The 23184-nt window shown below is 36.4% G+C and overlaps 1 protein-coding gene across 1 annotated transcript in view; it reads left to right on the plus strand.

The window, feature by feature from the left end:
* Nucleotides 1-23184, plus strand: part of CCDC82 (coiled-coil domain containing 82) — a 34465-nt gene continuing 11281 nt past the window's right edge. The window contains exons 1-6 of the mRNA XM_005856731.2: nt 1-46; nt 5403-6115; nt 6488-6704; nt 17539-17631; nt 18887-19011; nt 22250-22420. Of these exons, the coding sequence (XP_005856793.1) occupies nt 5417-6115; nt 6488-6704; nt 17539-17631; nt 18887-19011; nt 22250-22420 (1305 nt within the window). The 5' untranslated portion in view covers nt 1-46; nt 5403-5416. The remainder of the gene's footprint in view (nt 47-5402; nt 6116-6487; nt 6705-17538; nt 17632-18886; nt 19012-22249; nt 22421-23184) is intronic.

Here is a 23184-nt window from a genome sequence, read left to right on the forward strand (position 1 = left end):
GACCGCGGGCGCGCGGCGCGGGCACCTGCGTCCCGCCTAGAGCCAGGTTTGTTGTCCTGGAAATGACTCTAGTGTTTCTTGGTGTTTCCTCCCGGGAGAATCTGTTCCTCCTGCTGCCGCTCATCCCTGCTGGGGGTATGGAGCCACCTTCAGCGGCACAGATTGTGATGGATACCGTAGTTGTCAGGGACGCCAAACTGGCAGGATCCACTCTGCGAAATGGTGGAGTGTTGCACCGTGAAAATAAGTGTGTGTGTGGGGGGAGGGGCGGGGTAGAGAATTGTCTTTCCTGTCTTTAGGTGTGTCTTCCTGTTTTTCTATTTCCTATTCCTTGCTGCCCATTTCCCCAGCCAGTGGAAGAACTGTGATCAATTGATTCACTGCGTCCTGTATTATGCGGACTCGGCTTGATGTCCTCCATAATTCCATAAGATTGTGAGCTCCTAGGGAGCGGAGACCCTGTTGTTGATTTCTCCTAGCGGTGCCACAGTGCAGGACGTGTGCCCGCGCGTAGGATGCTTCAAATCACCATTCCTTTGCTTATCCAGGTTGCCCCTCTAAACTGTCACAGAAAAGCAGACATCCAGGAGAGGTGATGGTTTACAAGTAGGACTGTATCCCTCCTCGTGGGTTTCACTGCGCTTCAGATCTTACAGTGTAGCAGTGGTTCTCAACCTTCTGGCCCTGTAAATACAGTTCCTCGGCGTGTGCCCGCGCGTAGAATGCTTCAACTCACCATTCCTTTGCTTATCCAGGTTGCCCCTCCAAACTGTCACAGAAAAGCATCCAGGAGAGGTGATGGCTTACAAGTAGGACTGTATCCCTCCTCGTGGGTTTCACTGCGCTTCAGATCTTACAGTGTAGCAGTGGTTCTCAACCTTCTGGCCCTGTAAATACAGTTCCTCGTGTTTGAATCTTCTCCTGAGAATTAATTAACCTCAGAGTCTAGAGATTGAAGGAAGGATATTTCTTCTGATGAGAAATGCGAGTGGCATTCACGTACCCTTTACTGGTGTGTACTTGCTGTGTTAGAGAAAGAACACAAGCCAGGTGGAGTGTTACCATTACGTTGTTCGGCAGTCAGCTTCGCCATGTATGTGCATCTTACATGACACACAAAGGTGTGGGAATACTGATCCTCTTCATTCACTTAGTTCGTGCTTCCTGTTTTGGAGTCTCTGATACTTTTCTTGTTGATGAAAGATAAGGTGTCATTGGAGAAGCTTCATTAAATTCTCATTTCCAGAAATTGAATGTATACTCAGCGTATATAGAAATTACATCCATATGCATGGATTCTTTAATTCTAACGGCGAAGAAATGTCTAACCTATCAACTTAGCTTTACCCTCTCATTTCTCTCAGGTTCAGTTCACTTCCTTTTTCCTCTGTCGTCATTCTTTCACACCCCACCACCCTCAGCTAACATAGTGAAACTATCCGCAATTTTAAAAAGAGGAACCATCATATTCAAATTATCTTCTTTTTCAGAATTTTTGACATTGTTAATATAAGTGATAATTTTGAAATATGGAGAGACCATGGACATTTATTTGCTAGTTGACCAAATGAAACATGATTTATTTTAATTAAATAAAATGTGCCCCCTCAAATATTTAACACTAAAGTTTTCCAAAATAAAATTTTTCTAATAAGAAACTGCCTTTTTTTCAATTTTTTACTTTTTAACCTAATGGGGAATCCCTTAAATTTTGTGCTAAGTGTAATCAATAAAATGAGAGAGAATTCTACAGATTTTCATCTCTTTAGTACATTATTTTCTTTCCTGTTGGATAATTAATTTTTAGAAGTTTCTGGCATAAACCCACATGCAGTTTAGTTATGTAATTAAAGAAGCATGTTTGTAAACTTTAAATTATTTTAATGATTATTTTCTGAAGCGAAAATTTAGCATGAGTGAGAGATAAAAAATAATGGCTTTTTAAAGGCATAATTTTTACTACCTCGTGCAAACATAATATTGGCAGCAGTCCCTGTGTTGCACTGGACTGGGAGTCAGGAGCCCTGGTTTCCAGACCTTCCTCTCTCACTAACAGGCTGTGTGATCTTCAGTAAGTCATTTAAAGTCTATGTCCTTGGGTTTGGTTTTTATAAATAAAGATAGATAATATCTTCCTTTTAAGATTATTGTCAAGATTTCAAAAGATATATAAAAATGCACTGAAAATATATACAGACAGGGCTTTTTCAAATAGCTGAACTGTGCAGTCATTGGTATTTTTATAGTGTGACATTCTTACTTGTTTTTACCATTGTCATAGGAATCACCTGTTGATATGATAAATGTGTTTAGAGTATGGTATATATTGTGAGTTAATCATCTAGTGTATATGAAACTGTTTTTGAGTACTAATAAAATCTTTCATTTCATATTCCTACTGTTCATATTTGCTTTAGTGTATCTACAGAAGCCATATTTGTCACTTGTTTTTTATAATTTGTTATTATTTCTCCCAGGTCAGATTTATTAGAAAGCCTTCCCTTTCTCAGTACAGTGTAAAGCACAGACACACTTAGTTTATGCAAATTTAACTATATGTGCTTTAAAAATACTCCTTTGTACAATATGGCTTCAAAATATAAGCTGCCTAATTTGTCTGGTGTTTAATAAAACGGAAACACAGTAATTTGTTTAAAACATGGAGGAGAAACTGGGTGGACATATTTTGAACAGTGTGGTATACAAAAAAACAACACTTTAAACAGTAATGTATTTTTCAAGGGTAATTTTAGCCACACATAATTTTCTTTGCTGATTTTAACATAAGCCTTCTATGAGACACAACCCAAGTATAATTTCAAATAGCAGAATGTTTGGTCTGTTTACTGGGATTTGTTAAATTGCTGTTTCAGTGCTAAATATATTGTGCAGTAGTTACCGTGATAAGATGGGACTTCAGCCTACACTCTAATTTCTCTTGTATAATCTTAACAACAATTGTTCTGATTTTCTATGAGTTGTTACCATTATAGGAGTAGTCACATTACCTTATAAATAATCAGAATTTGTACAATCAAATGAGTGGTTATTTCTCTCACCCCCCAAAAAGCAATCACTTTGGGAAGCTATAAACTTGGTTTAGTAATATTGCCATTGTTTATAAAAAATTCTGAAATTACCTTCAGTTTGCAACACTTTAAAAAGATATCTTTAATGGTACTTAATCTTTATCTTTTGAAATTGGATTTAATTTCTGGAAAGTTCTCACACAGTCTTTTATAACTGAGACCAGTGAATAAAATTTGTATATAAACCACTCTTTGGGATAAAAATGAAGTGAGATTATTTTCATATATTTATATATACATTTGATACTATGGTTTATAGAAAACCTCCAGGAATATTCTGTGCCATAGTAGAAATATTGGAATAATCAGCCTCAAAGGGGTGATTTGAAGGATATAGCACTCAGTTGAATACATAAGCTCTTATACATGAACTAGAGGCCTGGTGCATGAAATTTGTGCACACGAGGGGTGGGGGAGTCCCTCAGCCCGGCCTGTGCCCTCTTGCAGTCCAGGACCACTCAGGGGATGTCCGCCTTCCAGGGGGATCGGGTCTAAGCTGACATCTCTCTTGCAGTCCGGGGCTCTCGCAGTTTGAGACCCCTCACTCCTTACCACTCATCTGCGGTAGAGGTGAGAGAGGCCCCTGCCACCGCCACTGCACTCACCAACATTGACCACCAGGGGGCAGCTCCTGCATTGAGTGTCTGCCCCCTGGTGGTCAGTGCACATCATAGCGACTGGTCGTTCTGCCGGTTGGTCTATTTGAATATTAGGGTTTTATTATATAGGACTAGAGGCCCAGGGCACGAATTTCTACATGGGTGGGGTCCGGCCTGACTGCCCCGATTGGGGCCAATTTGGCCGGCCGGGGGAGGGGCTGCCGGAGGTTGCCTGGCTAGGGGGAGGGGCCACTGGCGGTTGGCCAGCTGGCCCTGCCCCCTGGTCGAACTCCTGATCCAGGGGACAATTTGCATATTGGCCATTTATCTTATAAGAGGATTATGAGGTCAGTCTTATTACATTGTGATATTTCTAGTTTCCTTAGCAACCACAGAAGTATATATGTGCTACTGTGTTATTGTTTTTCTAGTTATCTTGTCTCTAAGTGTTCCTTTACTATATGCTTGTGATAATTTTGATGGAGTTCATCCTTTTCTGAATTGGAAACTTACAGCATTTGTTTTCCTTTCCCAATATCATGCTCTGCTTTACCATGAAACTTCTTTTTATCTGGTTATGTTATTGGATTGTTAATAAGTTTTCTGTTGTATTATATTGTATCTTTAACTTTGAGTGGTTTAAAGCCATTGCCATTTTGTAAATTATATAAAGGTTGCAATCTTAGTGGATAGTTGTCTCTCAGCTTTGCACCACTGTCTTTTTTATGTCAATTATGACTTTATAACTTGCTTTACATAAATTGATTTATCCTTTATGTTATAATTCATGTCATATCTCTGTTCAGAATTTTTCTTTGCTTACAGGATGAACCATTCTGATAATCTCATCCTACTTCTCTATACTTGTGTTATGTTTCCAGCATAAAACCTTTTATCACACCTTTTAGGTCACATTATTATTTAATAAACTTATTATGTTCTTTCTCAATGACAAAGTTTTGACCTTACCATTTTTATCTGCCCGAAATCACTTATTTCTTTCATTCTTTTTGTTCAAATATAACCAATTTGTTGGAAGTCTATCAGATCATATCTGTTCAATAAAACCTTTAGTGAAGCACATGCTATTCTGATCTTTCTGAACTTTACACTTTTATTGGTTATTTTTATCATTTACTTGGTACTAAATGAATACTACCTTGCATTTTTCTTACTATATGTTTATATGTTTTATTTCTATAAATGGATAATAATCTTCTGAAGAACAGTACCATGATTTTTCTATGTATCTCTTTTAGCAAAACATATAGCATAATTCAGAAGAGATGTTCATATAATGATTTCATAGATGTTCAATAAATTATTTGTATTTTTAAAAAAATATCTTTATTGATATTGATTGAGGAAGGGAGAGGGAGAGAGAGAGAGAAACATCAATGTGGAGAGAGAATTATTGATCAGCCGCCTCCTGCACAATTGGGGATCAAACCTACAACCCAAGCATATGCCCTGACAGGGAATCGAACCTTGACCTCCTAGTTCATAGGTCTGCGCTCAACCACCAAACCAACATAGCTGGGCCCAATAAATTATTTGCTGAATAACTATCCTGCCATCTTCACTCAAGTAGTTCATGTGATGTTACCTTTGTGAACCATTTTATAATACCAAATAAATATAGTTTGTACCATAAATGCATTCATTGTTGTAATCTGGTTATCATTATTATATTCCTAATAACTTTATTTTGTAGAAGCTTAAGTGAAAATGGTACGTGAAACAAGGAGGAATTCTAAAATTCAAGAGCGTGAGCAGAAATCTCGAATTGATTGGAAGCGGACTAAAAGAAGTATCTCACAGTTATTGGATAGTGATGAAGACCTTGAGAGTGAAGACCTTGAGAGTGATGAAGAGCGTGATAGTGATGAAAGTATTGACAGTGATGAAGAGCTTGCTAGTAACAAAGGGCTTCAAAGTAATAAAAAGCCAGAAGATGAAAGTGAGCTTAAGTTAGTTAAAGTTGAAAGTGAAGGCAACAACTGTGAGCATCTCATTGACACTGGCAACAGTTCAACAAATGAAGGAGAAAATAACAAAGGCAATCAGAGTAGTATTGATTTACCAGACCAGGAAAAGCATTCAAGTCCAGAGGATGCTGATCTCAGCAAGCACACTGAGCAAATAATAGAGGAGGATTTAGAAGAAGAAAACGTAAAGCGAGGGAAGAGAAGAAGAACCTTGGTGATGAGTGACAGTGATGAGAGTGGTGACAGCGACGTACTGGTGAGGAAAGTAGGTGTTAAACGTCCGCGTCGAGTGGTTGAAGATGAATGTTCTTCAGCGGAGATGGAGCAGAATCAACCTGAGAAAACTTCCACTGCAAGAAAGCAAGAAATACTCCAGAAGCTGAAAGAACTCTCAAAACAAAGATCTCATCAGAGACGTAATAGTAGTAGAGATCTTGAGGTGTGTTTTATTTTATTGGTTTTGTTGCTGTTTTTAAATTTTTACTTAAAAGTATTTACTGTTTATAAAAATGAAAGGGCTGAGTCTGTTCTATTTCTCTATAATTCTAGAATTTATTTTTAATAAAGTATCCATGAACATCTTTCTTGTAATATTGGAAGACTTTGTTTTGTATGGTATTTCCTGTTTTTATCTTCTTATAATCTTAATGTCTATTTTAAACATATAATTTTCAAATTTAAACATTTAACATAATTTTTTACCTTAAAATATGAAATTAATTTCTATGCATCATTTGTTTGGGTTTGGGATTTAATCTTTTAATATCATATCCATATAATTTACTGAAGAAATATGTTTTAATTTAATTAGGACTCTGAAAGGGAATCCTGCCCAATCAGTGATGAAAATGATGAAGATGAGGAGGAGAGTGATGAAGATGAGGAGGAGGAGGTTGATGAATCTGATGAAGATGGAGATAATTACATTATTGATGACTTTGTAGTACCAGATGAGGAGGGTGATGAAGAGAATGAAAGCCAGCGAGGAGAACAATTGGCTACATCACAACTGAAATCTAATTCACTTTGTAAGTTAAATCTCAAGAAAATGTTTTATGGTTATTCTAATCATGATATTATATCAGGTATGAAATCAGCCTGTTACTGTCATGTTGTAAATTGATTAGGAACTGTGACTTCATTTTCTGAACTTTAATTTGTTTGATAATAGTTTATCCTAGTGGTTTCAGGAACCGTTTATACTCTTAAAAATTATTGAGGATCCCAAAGAGCTTTTGTTTTTGTGGGTTATAACTATCAGCATTTACTATTGTAGAAATACAAAACGGAAGTTCAAAACATATTTACTTATTAGTTCACTTAAAAATAACATTAATAAACTTATTAAACGTAAACAACATTTTTTATGAAAAATAACTGTTTTTCTCCCAAAATGAGAATGACATTGTTTTACTTTTAAAAAAAATCCTCACCCACATCTCCTTACAATGGACCATGACACTTCCGGTCCAAGAAACACAGGGGCAGAGAGCTGTGTTGGCCTTTAATCTACTGCCTCCCACTTCCTGGGGTATGTTTCATCCACAAACATTCCTTAGTCTTGGGAGCTGAGATCCACAGAGGAATAAAGGCATGGTCCCCACTTTTGAGGAACTCAGACTCTACTGGAATTGACGAGCACACAAGTAATCAGTACTTCAAAATGAGCAGGTGTTACAAAAAATGAGATGAGTGTTGTCTTAGTGTGGTAAAACTTAGACTGGGGGGGCTTATAACAACGGGAAGTTATTTCTCATACATCTGGGATCATGGTGCCAGAATGATCGGGTGAGGGCCATCTTTCGGGGTGCAGACTTCTCATTATTTCCTCACATGGTGGAGAGGCAAGGAAGTTTTCTTGGGCATTGTTTATAAAGGCATTAATCTCATTCATTAGAGTTCTGCCTTCATGGCCTAATCGCCTCCCAAAGGCCCCACCTCCTAACACTATCACATGGGGCATGAGGATCATCATTTGAATTTGCAGGGGACACAGACATTCTGACACAGCGAGGGGACGTTTGTGCTAGAACATGAAGAACAAATAGGTATGTCCCTGATGATTTCAAGGAAAGACAATTCAGATGAGGTGAATATGTACGAACATGTAACATTGTGAAAGGTCACAGTATTTACCAGTTACATGGAAAAGGTCCACTGGGCTGCAACAGGGGACCTGGTGGGGGGTAGGCACAGAGTGGTCCACCAGGTATTGGGGTTCAGACTGTGAAGGCCTGGGGTCTCCTGCTAAGGAGATGGGAACCTGTGAGTGACTCTCAGGCAAGGATGAGCCAACAACAACAACAACAAAAAATTAAATATGCAAGTTCTTGATTCGAAACAGCAATTCTTTGTTAATATATTTTTATTGATTTCATAGAGGGAAAGAGAGAGAGAAACATCAGTGATGAAAAGAATCATTGATTGGCTGCCTCCTGCATGCCCCACACTGGGGATCAAGCCTGCAATCTAGGCATGTGCCCTGACCGACCAGGAATCAAACCTCAAATTGTGACTTCCTGGTTCATAGATCAATGCTCAACCACTGAGCCTCGCTGGCTGGGCAGGATATGTTTATTGATTTGAGAGAAAGAGAAACTTCCATTGGCTGCTCCCCCCTCTCCCATCCACCATATGCCCTGACTGCAACCCATGCATGTGCCCAACGGAGCATCAAACCTGCAATCTTTTTGGTGTACGGAATGATGCTCCAACCAACTGAACCCCCGGCTGTAGCAATGTTTTACATTTTAAGAAATATATTTCATGACCAGCTTAATAGGAGGCAAGGCAGTTGGGGTCTTATATCTGGTTTTGCATTCAGTCTGTTGTGATGTATTTTGTTGAAATAGATGAAGACAATCTTGCTTCACACAAATAGCTGGAAAAGGGAGGAGTTTTTTCAAAGTAATTGTGTATATTCTCATTGGACACAACATAAAATGTAGATAAGTCATAGCATCTTAAAGAATAGTTGTAATATGAAATCTGAAATCATATAAGTGAAATTTTAGTATGTATTTACATTACAATGTATTGGTCCATCTTGCACTTTGAATCAATCTTTTTTTACCCATGCATGATTTTGTAACATCATGCATTGGTCATCTGGAAAATATTGGTTCACTAGGTTTTACAAATCTTCTAAATATTGATACATTTCATGATACAGTGTTTTTAATATTTGGTATCACCACCAGTCTTATCAGAAAATTCTTTAGGTTGGGAAAGCTGTCAAGTTCATAGTAACAGATAAAATTTTTTCAAAATTCTACTTTCTACTTAAAAGTTTATTTTTTTTTTGTCTTTGGCAACAAAAACGTGAGTTCTTTGTTCTTTTTTGAGAAAGTATTTGACAAATGCCAGCATAACCATAGTTTGTCAGTCTTTCTTTCAAGTAAACATGGTGCATTGTGACAGTTGTGGCTTTTTAAGCTCCCAACTCAGTTTTTCTCAAAGTATGATTGATTGTACTTTGATATGCAACACAACTACTTTATGCATACATCCCATTTCATCACATTAAATGCTCAAAAGATGGTACTCAAGACTTAATAAAATTAATAATGTTTTACTACTTTGTCAGGGACATTCTTAAGTGAAAGTAGCTTGGTTACTGAGTGCATAGCAGTGATCACTAGTAGTTTGGTGCTGCCTCCATGCTAGGGGGCCAGTTGCCTTACCCATAGTTACTTTTGCACCATCATTCAAAATCTCAACAAGTAAAAATAACACGTGATTATCTTAGTGTTACTGCTTTGACCTCACAGATCACAAATGGACTTGGGGATATACAGGGGTCTACAGGACTTGAAGCATCGCTCAGTGAAACCTGTCAGCAATAGGAAAGTAGAAGCTTTCATATTATCATATAGTTAATGAAAATATAAATAATAGGACCCTGAACGTTTAGGGTATCTTTAAGTATGTATTATTCTGATCCCTATAATTATATATGTGAATTCAAACAGGCTGTTGGAGGTACACTTTTTTCTTAATTTTTTTATAAGGGAAAAAACTAAGTGTATTATAATTCAATTTAATCACTTGATTTGTAATGAAATAGGTTGAGCTGTACATCAAATTTAAAGAACTTTAGCAGTTACAGAAATGTCAGTGATAGGCATTTATGTATTGAAAGTGAATGACTATTGTACTTAGATCAATAAGCATTGGTTCACTTACCACCTCAATATTTGAACATCAGGGAAATTCAATTAGAGGGTATCCCATCATTCTGGATTATAATATCTAAAATGTGATAGAACATTTGCTGAGAGATACCCACTCATACCCACACCTAATTAATGAAAATAAAAGTCCAGCATGTAGAACTATTTTAACTTCCTTCTCTATTCTACACCTTTGTGCTTGCTTGTTATTAACCTCTTGCATTGGTACATCTGGTATGATGAGCCAATATTGATGCAGTATTATGAACTGTAGTTCATAGTTTACCTCAGGGCTCACTGTTTGTGTTGTACATCCTATGGATTGTTTGGTATTTTTAAAAATGTATTGTTCAATTACAGTTGATATACAGTATTACATTAGTTTCAAGTGTACAATGTAATGATTAGACATTTTTATAACTTATGAAGTGGTCACCACAGTAAGTCTGGTACCCACCTGGCACCATATACATAGTTACTACATTATTATTGACTATTTTTCCTATGTTATACTTTACATCCCTGTAATTATTTTGTAACTGAAAATTTGTACTTCTTAATCCCTTTCACCTTTTTCTCTCATCTCTATACCCCCTTCCATCTGGCAACCATCAGTTTGTTCTCTGTTATCTGTGAGTTTGTTTCTTTTGTTTGTTCATTTATGTATTTAGATTCCATATATAAGTGAAATCATACATATTAGTTTTTCTGTGTCTGACTTACTTCACTTAGCATAATACCCTCTCGGTTCTTCCATCTTGTCACAAATGACAACATTTCATTCCTTTTATATGGCTGAGTAGTACATTCTGTGGATTTTGACAAATGTATAGTGACATTACAGATATGCATGATTACAGTATCATACAGAATACTTTCACTATCCTAAAAATCCTTTGTGTTCCGCCTATTTACCCTTTCCTCACTACTATGAGCCCCTGACAACCACTAATCTTTTTACATAGTTTTATTTTTGCCAGAATGTTTTATAGTTGGAATCACACAGCATGTAGCCTTTCAGATGGGCTGCTTTCACTTAATAATATGCATTAAAGTTTCCTCCATGTCTCAATGTGGCATGATAGCACATTTCACTGAATAATTCCATTGTATGGATGTACCACAGTTTGTTTATCCATTCACCTGTTGACGGGCACATTGTTTCCAAGTGTTGGCAATTGTGAATAAAGCTGCTATAAACATCCATGTGTAGATATTCCTATGGACATACATTTTCAACTCATTTACTAGGTAAATACCAAGGAGCTCTGAGCTCGCTTTTACTACTGAGCATCTCTACATCAGAGGGGGATGTGATCCATTTTTTATGCAGTACATTTTATCTTGTGTGTTCTTAACTGCAATTGCTTCTTCTGGCTCTATCCTTATAAGCTGTCTTTCCTTAACTTGTAACCATACCCAATGCCTTTTCTCACTTGAGTTGGCATGTCCCATTAGCCACTATTCTAAATATTTTTGTTCAAGTTTCCTGTAACTCTACAAAGCATTGTACTCAGGCTCTTGCACCCATTAATCCAGTGCAATTGCTCTCACTAAAGTTAGTGATAATTTCCTAGTTGCCAGAATGCTCTTCAATTCGTCTATATTAACCTGGTATTGCTATGTGATTTATCACCAACCAAACTAGGAAATTCGTCTGTATTAACCTGGTATTGCTATGTGATTTATCACCAACCATTGATGACTCACACTTTCAGAAAGTTCTCTAGTTACCTTCTGTGCTAGCACTCTTTCTGGCCTTTGTCTTTTTAATATTGCTTTCCTCTTTTCCCATTTCTCATGTAAGTATTGATGTTTCTAAAGGTTCCACCCTCAAACTACCTTCATTTCACTTATGCGTCAGGAAGTCTCTTTCCCATAAGTTCAGCCTAATCTGTAGACAGAAATTCCAAAACCTTTATTTCCAGTGCAGTTTTTTCCAAAGCCTATGGCCCAAATTTTCATCACTTTATTAAACATTTTCATCAGGGTGTCTTTAAGACACCTCAGACTCAATATGTCCAAAACTAAATGATTGAGAGGTAGCATCAGTGAATTTGGGGGGTGAATGTAGAACTATTGTTTTCTCAGTTGTGATGGTGGTTACATTAGTAACACCTCAGAATAGAATAGTTTCCCCTCCTGCTACATGGTTGTAGCACTGGAAGAAAATCATAGTCATTTTCCCTTCTCACCAATTCCTGTATTTCTCTATATTTATTCTGAGACTGAGACTTCCAGATAAGATACGATAGAGTGTAGAGGGGTAGACTAGCAGTGGTCCATTGTATTCCAAATCTATCTAGTGTTCATTCACTAAAACTATTATGTACAGCAGTACCGGAACAATCTTCAGATTTGTGGGTACTGAGGATGATTTTCCCAGTACTCTATCATATGCTCAGAGTGACAGAGAACCAAGTAGTAGATATAAAAGCACATCTCTAGTGCCTTGCTAGATAAATGCTTGCTAGAAGACTGGAAATTGGACTAAGAGTGAACATTAACTTTTCCACCTGACACTTAAAGAGAATCATTGTATCAACACAGCACAGAGTGCCTGAGAACAATCTCACAGCCATTTATGTTGAAGGTTAAATCCTGGAACTGTCCCTCTTGCTCTAGGATAGTAAAAAGTACCAGTGAACTATTTTCGCAAAAGGCATAGGAAACATTGCCCTAAAGACTCAAGAGGGAAAAAAATGCCTGTGAAAAACGTGTCATTAAAGGAAACAGAAGAATATTATATAAAACATTTGCTTTGCAGTCTATGGAAAAGAAATAGGAAATTATGAGGAGAGAACAATTTGAGATGAAAGGGAGTTAGCTAAGATGAGGATAAATTGCTAGTAAATTAAAAATATCAAGTCAGAAATAAAATCTACATAGAAAGTGGTAAGGAGCAGAATTAACAGTATAGAAACTCTCATCAATGACATATAGGTTAAACCTAAGAAGTTCTAGTGTAGAGAAGAAAAAAAGTTCTGAGGGAAAGGATAATACTTAAAGGAATCTAAATGAAGACCCTATTTCACAAATTCCTGGGAGTGAAATATAGGACAAATCTAAAGAAAGAAAATTACATAACTTTAATGAGAGACGTAAAAGAATATTTGAATAAGAAACGTAGTATTTTTGGTTGGACTTTACATATGGAGATGGGAATTTAAAGGTATGATAGAAGAAAATACTGAGTTGTCAAACACTTTATGCAGATTAAAGAGGCACACATCCCAATAAGTTGATGAAAAAGATTTGCAAATAGACATGCGAAGGAAATACTTTCCTAATTACAAGAATAAAGAAAAAGTTATCTAACCGTTTCTTTAGAACTATAAAAATTAACATTAGGTGCCATATCAATATAACATTAATGTCAAAAGAGAAAAATTAAACCATAATTTCAATAGATTCTAAAAAGGCATATGATAAAATTCAATGTCCATATGAGCATATGTCCTTTACATAACAAAGAATATTTTAAACCAACAGTCAACATACTTACAGTAAAGCACTAGGGATAGTCTCTGTAATAAAGAACGAAACAAAAATATTTTTACGAACTTTATCCTAGTGTTTTGAACAGTGTAACAAGACACGAAAGTAAAACAAATATTCTATTGATAAGGAAAAGACATTGCTTGAACATAATATGATTAGATGTATATATATTTATATAAACTAAGTTTCTGATTTAATCAAGGATACAGAAGTTAAGAGGAAGAATATAAATTCATTGCGAGCAGAAATAGGTGCAGCATATATTTCCACAGTTTTCTCATGTTCTCTTTTCTCTATGTGGAGTTGAGGTGGAACCTGGTAGACTAGAGAAAGAAGCTTATTTTGCCTCTGCCCTTTTACACTGGGCTTACACCTACATTGCAGAAGAAAGTACACTGATAAATCTACCTAAAATAATGTTTATAAGCATTCTCTTGTTTCTGAAAATAAACAGCAAGACCACATCCTTCTCAGGGCAGGGGGATAAAGCAGAGTTGGTGCCCAGGAATTCCCAAACAATATCTCTTCCTCTAGCTCTGTAATGTCCCAGGAGCTCCTTTTCCACAAGTATCTAAGAGAATCTTACTGTTTTGGAATTAATAAAAGGTCTCAGAAAAACACTCACTGTACACCATCAATAATTATTTAAACAGTATAGTGAAGGAGCAGTCCACTTACTCTAGCAAACACAATTAAGTTCCTAGGCATAATCATAAGAAAAACATAGCTTGCTATGTACAAGAATAAACTTTATTGTGAAATAGAAAAGAAAACATGAAGCATAGAGACACAGCATGTTTCTCTATGAGAAGTTATTCTTCTGAAATTGTTTGAAGAACAAAACAATCCTAAAGTTCATTTGTAAGAACAGATACTATAGGAGAATAAATAAAATTTGAAAACAGAGAAAATCAAAAGGCTTGCCCCCAGATATAAAAAGTTATCACAAAGTTACAATAAGTAGAACAATGTAGTCCTGACATGAGAATGACAACCAGATCAGTAGGAAGATGGTGCTAACAGAAAATCGTAGCAAATACACGGAATTAACATATGATAAAGGGTGCATGGAAAATCAACACAGATATAAAAAATTATCACAAAATTACAATAAGTAGAGCAGTGTAGTCCTGACATGAGAATGACAGATCAGTAGGAAGATAGTACTAACACAAAATCGTAGCAAATACATGGAATTAACATATGATAAAGGGTGCATGGAAAATCAACAGAATGACTAGACTATCCAATGATTGGGTGTGGGGAAACTGATTAACTGCTTTGAAAAAATCAACCTCTGTGTAAACCCAAATATTGTTGGTTTTCTCCTGTGTACTTTTGCAATTTTTTTTTTATAATCATGGAGAAAAGTTGTAAGCAATATTCCTAGGCTCTCCCACAGAAGCCCACCTAGGGAGGAGTTATAGCACTGAATAAAGTTCTAGAGGAGGTCTGAGCTCTAGTTCCGATTCTGCCTCTATCTAGTTGTGTGACCTTGGATAAGTTATGTCATCATTGTGTCATTTTTCTTAATTTTAAGATGAGATCTTTGAATTTAATTTTCTCCAATTTCACATCCAAGTCTAAAATTTCATGTTCTGAGGTATAATAATATAGTAGTATTCAAGACAAATCTCACTACCATGAAGAACTACATCTCCCAAGGATAACAGAATGAAATCTGGAGTCAGAGTGCCTGGGTCCCAACCTTGGTTTTAACGCTAGCTGTGTGATTTTAGGGAAGTTTTGCATCCTTCTCTCTATCTGTTTCCTCAACCAAAAATAAATGGAGGGTCATGCCCTGGCTGCTGTGTTCCATGGTTAGAGCGTAGGCCAGTGATGGCGAACCTTTTGAGCTCGGCGTGTCAGCATTTTGAAAAACCCTAACTTAACTCTGGTGCCGTGTCACATATAGAAATTTTTTGATATTTGCAACCATAGTAAAACAAAGACTTATATTTTTGATATTTATTTTATATATTTAAATGCCATTTAACAAAGAAAAATCAACCAAAAAAATGAGTTCACGTGTCACCTCTGACACGCGTGTCATAGGCTCGCCATCACTGGTCTAAACTATATGACATTAAACTGATGGAAGCTGTTAGCAGAGCCCAGCAAGGACCCACGATTCAGAGTCAGAATGATGGACTTGACAATAAGCTAAGTGAGGAGGCAACCAATCATTGTGTCTCTCTCATCTCTCTCTCTCTCTCTCTCTCTCGCTCTCTCTCTCCCCCCTCCCTCAAAAAATAAATGAATAAAAATAAACTGAGAGTCATGATACTACATAGTAGGCTTGTTGTGAGAAATAAAGCAATACACATAAGTGCATAAAACGGGCCTGGCATATACTTACTCAGTACATTGTTTTAAATTTGAGAGGCCAGGAGCATAATTCTACCACCACCTACCCATCCACTCAAGCACAATGAAGTCAAGGCCTTCTTCTTGACTTTTCGAAGGAGATTCTGATCCACATTGGTAGGAGGTTATTCTGTGATTAGAAAAAAGTCCAGGTGATTCTGATCCTCTGTCCTTTTATTCCTAATCCTCAAGAGACACTGTCAGGGTCTTTGAGATAGAGTAGCCATTCCCAAGCTCTATAGCAAGTGACTAATCTTGGGCATTAGCACATTCAAGACATAAAAATACAGAGGTAAAAAAATTATATTTCAATTTATTTGATAGTTAAATTTATTTTTTTTATTTTTTATTGATTAAGTTATTACATGTGTCCTTATCCCCACATTACCCCCCCATCTCCCCCACTCATGCCCTCACGCCGCTGTTGTCTGTGTCCATTGGTTACGCCTATATGCTAGCATATAAAGTCCTTTGGTTAAATTTAGATGCATAGGGGATGGATTTGATTTTTTTGCTCAACGTATCAATATTTTCAGAAGTTTTTTCTTAATATAATTTGAGAAGTACCAGACAAAGTTTAAGTGCATTTTAACACTTACAAATTAAATTATCTGTTAGTACTTGATATTGATAGTCAAATCAAAGTTGAATTCTTTTGAAGTATTAGTTCATTTTCCAATTATGTTCTAATGATTTTTTAAAATATTAATAAATTGCTATGATCAATTCTTTTATGTTTTCCAATTAGTCATAGGCCCTCTAAATCTGCTATTGTCATTTAGTTTTATTACTGCTTTATTTTGTTCACTTTAGTACTTCAATAAGACGTTTCCTTTAAACAAGAATGTGTACTAAAAATTTCCCCTAAATTCTAAAAAAGGAGCTAGTTACAAATCTTTCAGTAACTAACATATAGGTTAAAAGTTTCTCCATGTTAAGTCCCATCTTTGCTTTATTTCAACTGAAAGCAAAGTTCAAATTCACCCATGGATGCTAATAATAGGTCTTATTTTTCTTTCATCCCTTACCAAGCATCTTCCATTTTTCCTGAAATACTCCGGCTGCTTTTAATATCTCTTCACCGATGCTCAGAGTTGACAGTTTGGGTCATGGAATGGGTCGTGTTTTATAGAGAACATGTCCACAGCCATAGTAAACCTTGATCCAAGAGCAATGGGAAATAGTGGGGACCATCTCTCTTATTATTGCCTGTCTCGTCAAATAAATGATATTATGGACCAGATTGGGTTAGTGGGAAATTAGGCTTATATATTTGATATAAGAAAGAGTAGACATAGTTTTCTAAATCGATGTGGAAAATCCTAAATCAGGGGCAGCAGAAAGGGAAATGAAATTTTTATGGCCACTGGGATTCTGGCGAGAGTAGCAATTTCACAGATAATTTTGCATGTAACATGTTTTGAAGAAAAGGAAAAAGAAGTTTGGTGTACATATTGAACAATCCACCTATAGATGTTTTTTCTCTTGCTCTCTCTAATTGTAAAATTGATAATTAAACTTAGGTAAACAGGGGACGATCTTGATTGTTTTTACAGCATATCTCTTCATTTTCCCTAAATAAGTTTGGAAAGTGAAGATTTATTTGAAATAACAATAGAAACTTTGGATTAGATGCCAGTAAATCTGGAAAATGGGGATTTGTTGAATGACCAGAGAAGTCACTGAGGCAACTAATTTATAAAATTAGAATAATTAGCAATTTCTTCTATTTATAGTATTCATTTCCTAGATTTAGATAAATGAACCTATTATATTCAGGAATTGTTTTGTATACTAGATTCTGATATTAAATTAATTTCAGTTTCTTTTAGTGATCCCTACACACACTTTGAAAGAGTTGTGAAGGCTCTCCTGATCAATGCTTTAGATGAATCATTCCTGGGAACATTATATGGTAAGCTAATAATATGAATGCAACAATTTTTTTTTCTAATTTTTAAACAACCATATATATTGTATAAAAAAACACAGGAGACCCATCCGTAGGTCCCTCCAGTTATTGTTCCCTCTAAAATCAACTGTACAAAAATCTATTCAAAAACTTGTTTATTATTTGAAATGTGGACAGGACAAAAGAAACAATGTGACAGCTCCCTGATCTTAGAGCATTCACTGTGAATTTGAAGATATAGGATATGTACTCTTAAAATAGCAGAGTAGTTCAACACTCATGTGTTGTCCCAGCCTCTGTAGGCTCCTTGAATTTCACCAAAAGTGATGCTGATTTAAGCTTCTGTGCCTTTGCTCATGCTGATCCTCCCTAGAATATAATCCCTTTCTACCCTAGATTGTCCAGGTGGGTATGAAATCATTTTCACTATTAAAGCTATCTATGACCTACTCAAATAGTACTTGTCACTCCCTCAGTTGTGCTGTCATTATACTGAGTATGGTGGTACTGATGTGTGTGTACTTTTCATACTTGTATTGAAAATTTATTTTGCCTTTCTCCCTTTCAATACCATGAGAAGAGGCATACCTTATGTTTATATACTTATCTCTTGCATCTAGCACACTATATAAAGACTATAAATATGTTCTGTTGAATTATCTATCTGCATGCCAAAATAAGGTTTCATTCATAGCTTGTTGAACAAGTATTTGTTGAGAGCCGACTAAGGGCCAGGCGTTATTTGAGAGCTGGAGATATGGCAGTGACTATGACATGAGCTTCCTGCCTTCATGTTGCGTAAAGTCTAATGGAAGAGACAGACAATGAGTAAACAAATATATAACATAATATTTGTTCTTGGAGGGAAAAGGATAAAGATACGAGAGTGATAAAGAAAAAGAAAGTCTAAGTTAGATTGGTCAAAGAAGATGTCTCAAGAGGTTGACTTTTGAACAAAAAGCTGCAGTGAGGGAGGACACAGCAGAGAGCACAGCAGTTAAAAACCCTTAGGAAAGACTCCGTTTGATGTGTTCAAGGAACAATTAGAAGGCCTGGGTGGTTCTTTCCTTTCCCTAATGCTCAGATGGAATGATGTTTTTCACATCATTAACATTTTATTTTAATTTAAAATGCTTCTAACCAACTAACCTAGAGCTATGGAAAGAAATCCTTAAGTATTCAGTTATTTAAATATTTCACAGGGGCAAAGTGATTGTTGTTGTTGTTTTGTTGTTTTTGTGGTTATTCCCCTGAACAGATCGCACCAGGCAGGAATCATATGTACGAGAAATGCTGACATCTCTTGATAATTTGGACAACCGCGTTGTTCAGCCTCGTCTGGAGAACTTATTCTCTAGGAGTCGTTGGAAAGAGCAGTATAAGGTACACAGGTTTGTTTTTGAATCTCTGGAGGGTGGGGGAGAGTGGGAGACCTCTCAAGATTTCAGTGTTCTGTTGGGCTGAGCAGTCTTCTCAGTTATTAGCATTTTTCTTTCTTAAATAATCAGCTGCTTGTTTCTGACCACTTCTAAAGGCTATTATTATTTTAATTATTCACTTAACTTATCTATTCAATAATTAAGTGGCTCTAAATGATGAATAACTTTAGAACATCTTTAGTGCTTATCCCATGTATTAAAAAGAGGAGGTTTTCATCCTGGCCAATGTGGCTCAGTTGGTTGTAGTGTCATCTCTTACAACAAAAAGTCGTGGGTTCGATTACCCATCAGGGCACATGCGGGGTTGCGGGTTTGGTTCTCTGTCGGGGCATGTACCAGAGGCAGCTGATTGATGTCTCTCGAACATCCATGTTTCTCTCCTCTCTCTCTCTCTCTCTCTCTCTCTCTCTTTCTCTCTCCCTTTCCCTCCCTGTCCCCCCCCCAAAAAAAAAACAACCTTTTTTAAAAAATCCTCACTCGAGGATATTTTTCCATTAAGATTAAGAGAGAGTGGAAGAGAGAGGGAAAGACAGAGAGAAACATCAATGTGAGAGAGACACATTGATTGGTTGCCTCCTGCACAAGCCCCTACCAGGGCCAGGGCCAGGGAGGAGCTTGCAACCAAGGTACGTGCCCTTGACTGGAATCAAATCCGGGATCCTTCGGTCCACAGGCCGGTGCTCTATCCACTGAGCAAACTGTCTAGGGCCCTCCAAAAATCTTGAACATGTCCTTGGGTGAGGATTTAAATAAATAAATAAATAGATAAATAAATAAGGAGTTTGTCTCATAGAATGTTAATTGTTGTTTCAGAAAAGAAATTGTTTAAAAAGTTTAAGAAACAGTGGGTTTAACTTAACTGGAGGACTTTTCAATGACATTAATGTGATAATTTATACTGTAAATCCTCAAGAGAGCCATGTAGTATGTAAAACTTTCCATATTGTGTTTTACTCTGAGACTCCTTATTGTGGAGTACTTATACCTCCTAGGATAATTGGTTTCCATAATGCAATTTGGGGATTACAGCCTAGGTTGTCTTTAACATCCTCCACCTCAAAATTTTGTAATTCTACCAATTTGAGTAAAGCATCTTTTTAATTTATAAGATTTATTGGATTCCTTGTTATCCTCTAGATTTCTTTATGATCTCTAATAGTAGAGAGTGCACTAATGAATTTTAAGGTTTCTTTTCTCTCTCTACTTCTAACATTCTATCTCTAATAATTGTTAGCAAGAGGAAAATGGCAAGATAAGTGAGGTTCAAGTTCCCTAACATCTTTCTAGCACTGAAATCATTAGCTACTCGACCTCATTTATGTCAGGAGATTTGGCTTCTCTCAAGGCCTGTTCAGCCTTAAATTACCTGATGATAAATTAGACACAGATGGTTTCAGTTAAAAGACAGTTATAGGAAGAAGACTTTAATTGAGTTTAGGGTATCTTTTTGACTTTCAGTATTTTTAACCTCTCTAAACTCCAGTTTCTTTCTCAGATCCAGAAAATATTTACCTACTTTATAGGGAAATATTTACTTACTGGAAGGTAAAGCAGGTAGTACAACTCTTAGAACATGATGTAAATATTTATTTTTTAATAGAAAGAAAAACAGCATGACTATTTGTTCCTTTAATTTTGCCAAATAATTTACATGCAAAGTAAAGTTTCTTATTCTATCTTCAAAGTTAACCCCCTGAGGAAGGCACTATTATTTCTTCCGTTAGAGATGAGGAAACTGACTCAGAAAAATTGAGTAACATAAGGTTATACATTGAATAATGAGCCAAACCAATAAATATGTAAACCTAGAAACCTCATGTTTCCAGGGTTTCTCTGACTCCAAAGCCCATACCCCTGTGCTGTATTATGCTTGACCCCATATGGTAGGTTATGCTCCATTTGGGTAACCCAGTGTTTGAAATAATATAAGATACAAAAAAGAGTGCCTTAAAAATGTAGAGACAGATGATTCTGTATGATCTTGGTCAGGATAAGCTAGGTTATTCTATAAAAATCAAATAACATGACAAAGAAAATAAACCCACAACAAAATCTCAATTGCGTAACCCAAGAGTTTATTTTCCACTTACCTTGGTTGTCCAGTGTGAGTCCACAGGAGTGCTCTGCTTGTCGTCCTCTCTCAGGGAACTAAGCTGATAGAGCTTTCTGCTCAGCATGTGCTTCCTGACTAACACAGAAGCAGGGAGGGAAGGTGCTTAGTCACCTATTCATTCTGCATGTCAGCCTGTGAGGGACATGTGTCATGAAGTGTCATGAAATATGAGAAATAGTGAAGGTAGACAAAAGGCCGTGTTGTTGTGAATCATCCAATGGAAAAAGAAAACTATTCGTCTGTTGGATGCTTAATTAATAGAGAATGTGAAAGTGGCTTAGTAACCCTGCTAATATGCTCCTTGTGTACAGTTCAAATATTGTGGCAAAACCTAATCTATACTACTAATTAGAACAGTAATATCTAGCGGGCCTAGAGCACAAGCAAGAATACTCAAGCACAAGTAATTTCACAGCTTAATAAAGCTTATTTATGAATGCCAAACATTTTCTACTTGTTTACTTACTGCTAACTCAGCTATTCCACTGTCCACATCAACACTGACCATCTAGCAATCCTAGCTCCAAGTTGTTTATTTTCCAGTACTTTAGTAAGCAACCAAAGGAGGATTAAAATATTTCTGGAATATTTTGTGGAAAATATATAATTCACACAATGGAGACTAAATGTGATCCTGTTTTTTTTCAGTTGTTGACTAACCTAAACCTTTTATTATATTGTGAATTTTTGCTGCTCATTATTTCCTATCTTTAACTAATGAATACCTCATTAACATTAACTAGAGATGAGAGGAAGGAAAAGAAATAAAACTTGTGAAAATCACAACTTAGTAACTCATAAGTGTGAGGGATATAACTGCTTTATTTTCTAGTCTGGTTTCTTTCCATTTAATATTTCTAATTTTAAATTTATTTTTCTATTGTAAAAAATCCCTTGTCACACACTTACTGTGTGCTCAGTATTAAAGTTAGAAATACCAGTGTTTTGCTCTTACATCTCATCCTGTTATGATTCCTAAAATTAGTTTAATCTGGTTACGTTCTTTTTATGTTGTTTTTGTTGCCCTCATTCTAATCCTTTAAGGCTTAATTACATCTTTTGTTTTCAGGAGCGGGTAGGAAGTTATTCTAATGTGAGCATCTGTCCAAAGACTGCTAAAGACTGTTCCTGCCAGGCTTGCGGGTTGCATCGCCACTGTGCATATTTAGTGAGATTATCAGGGAAGCAGTACAACCCCAGGACTATGAAAACTGATGATTTCATGCCATGGGACAAGCAGGTATTTTCCCCGCTCTCATTTCAGTTTTCAGTATTTGGGAATTTTAAATACATAAGCTTGCACAAATAACCTTAAGTTATTTTTACAAATGGAGAAAGCACTAGGTAAAGGGGAAAGGATACAAGTTTTGAATTTGAAAAATACGTCTTATAAGCAGATTCACTTCAATTCAGTAAAATACTAAAATCCATGCATATTCTCTAGGTACAGTAAGTACACTTCACCCAAATAGTGAGGGGGAGTGGGAGGATGAGGATGAAAGGTTGGTAACTGGGGCAGGAGAAGCAGATGTCCCCTTTGGGGTCCAAAGGAGAATTTGACCCAAGTGGAAAATTTTATGATCTACCAAATTGACAGCCCACAAGCAAACAGTAATTGAAGATGCCTGCTCATCCTAATATGAGAGTTGGAAAAAACCATGCCCCCACCTAGGCTATATCAGAAGTGTGTCACGCTAGAGCAATTACCACATACTTAAGGTGCTGTTAATTCTGGTGGAATAGACAAAACTGAAGAAAACATTTGAAATATTTGAAGAAAAGTATTTGATAAATGATAGCAAAATAGGACAATGGAAAGAGAGAAAACGTGTAGATGTAGACTAGTTTTGTTTCTTTTTAAAATCTATGTAAAAGTGTTGCATTTATAAATGCAAAACTATTGATATTGAGAGCTTCCTCTGGTGAGTCTGTGTATCCGTGAGGGGTGTATGTGTGTTTTGGGGGCTAGAGATTCAAAATCGACTCTAAATACTGCCAGTCAGT

This window comes from Myotis brandtii, unplaced genomic scaffold (assembly GCF_000412655.1).
Source record: "Myotis brandtii unplaced genomic scaffold, ASM41265v1 scaffold1043, whole genome shotgun sequence".
In the NCBI taxonomy this organism is placed as follows: Eukaryota; Metazoa; Chordata; class Mammalia; order Chiroptera; family Vespertilionidae; genus Myotis; species Myotis brandtii.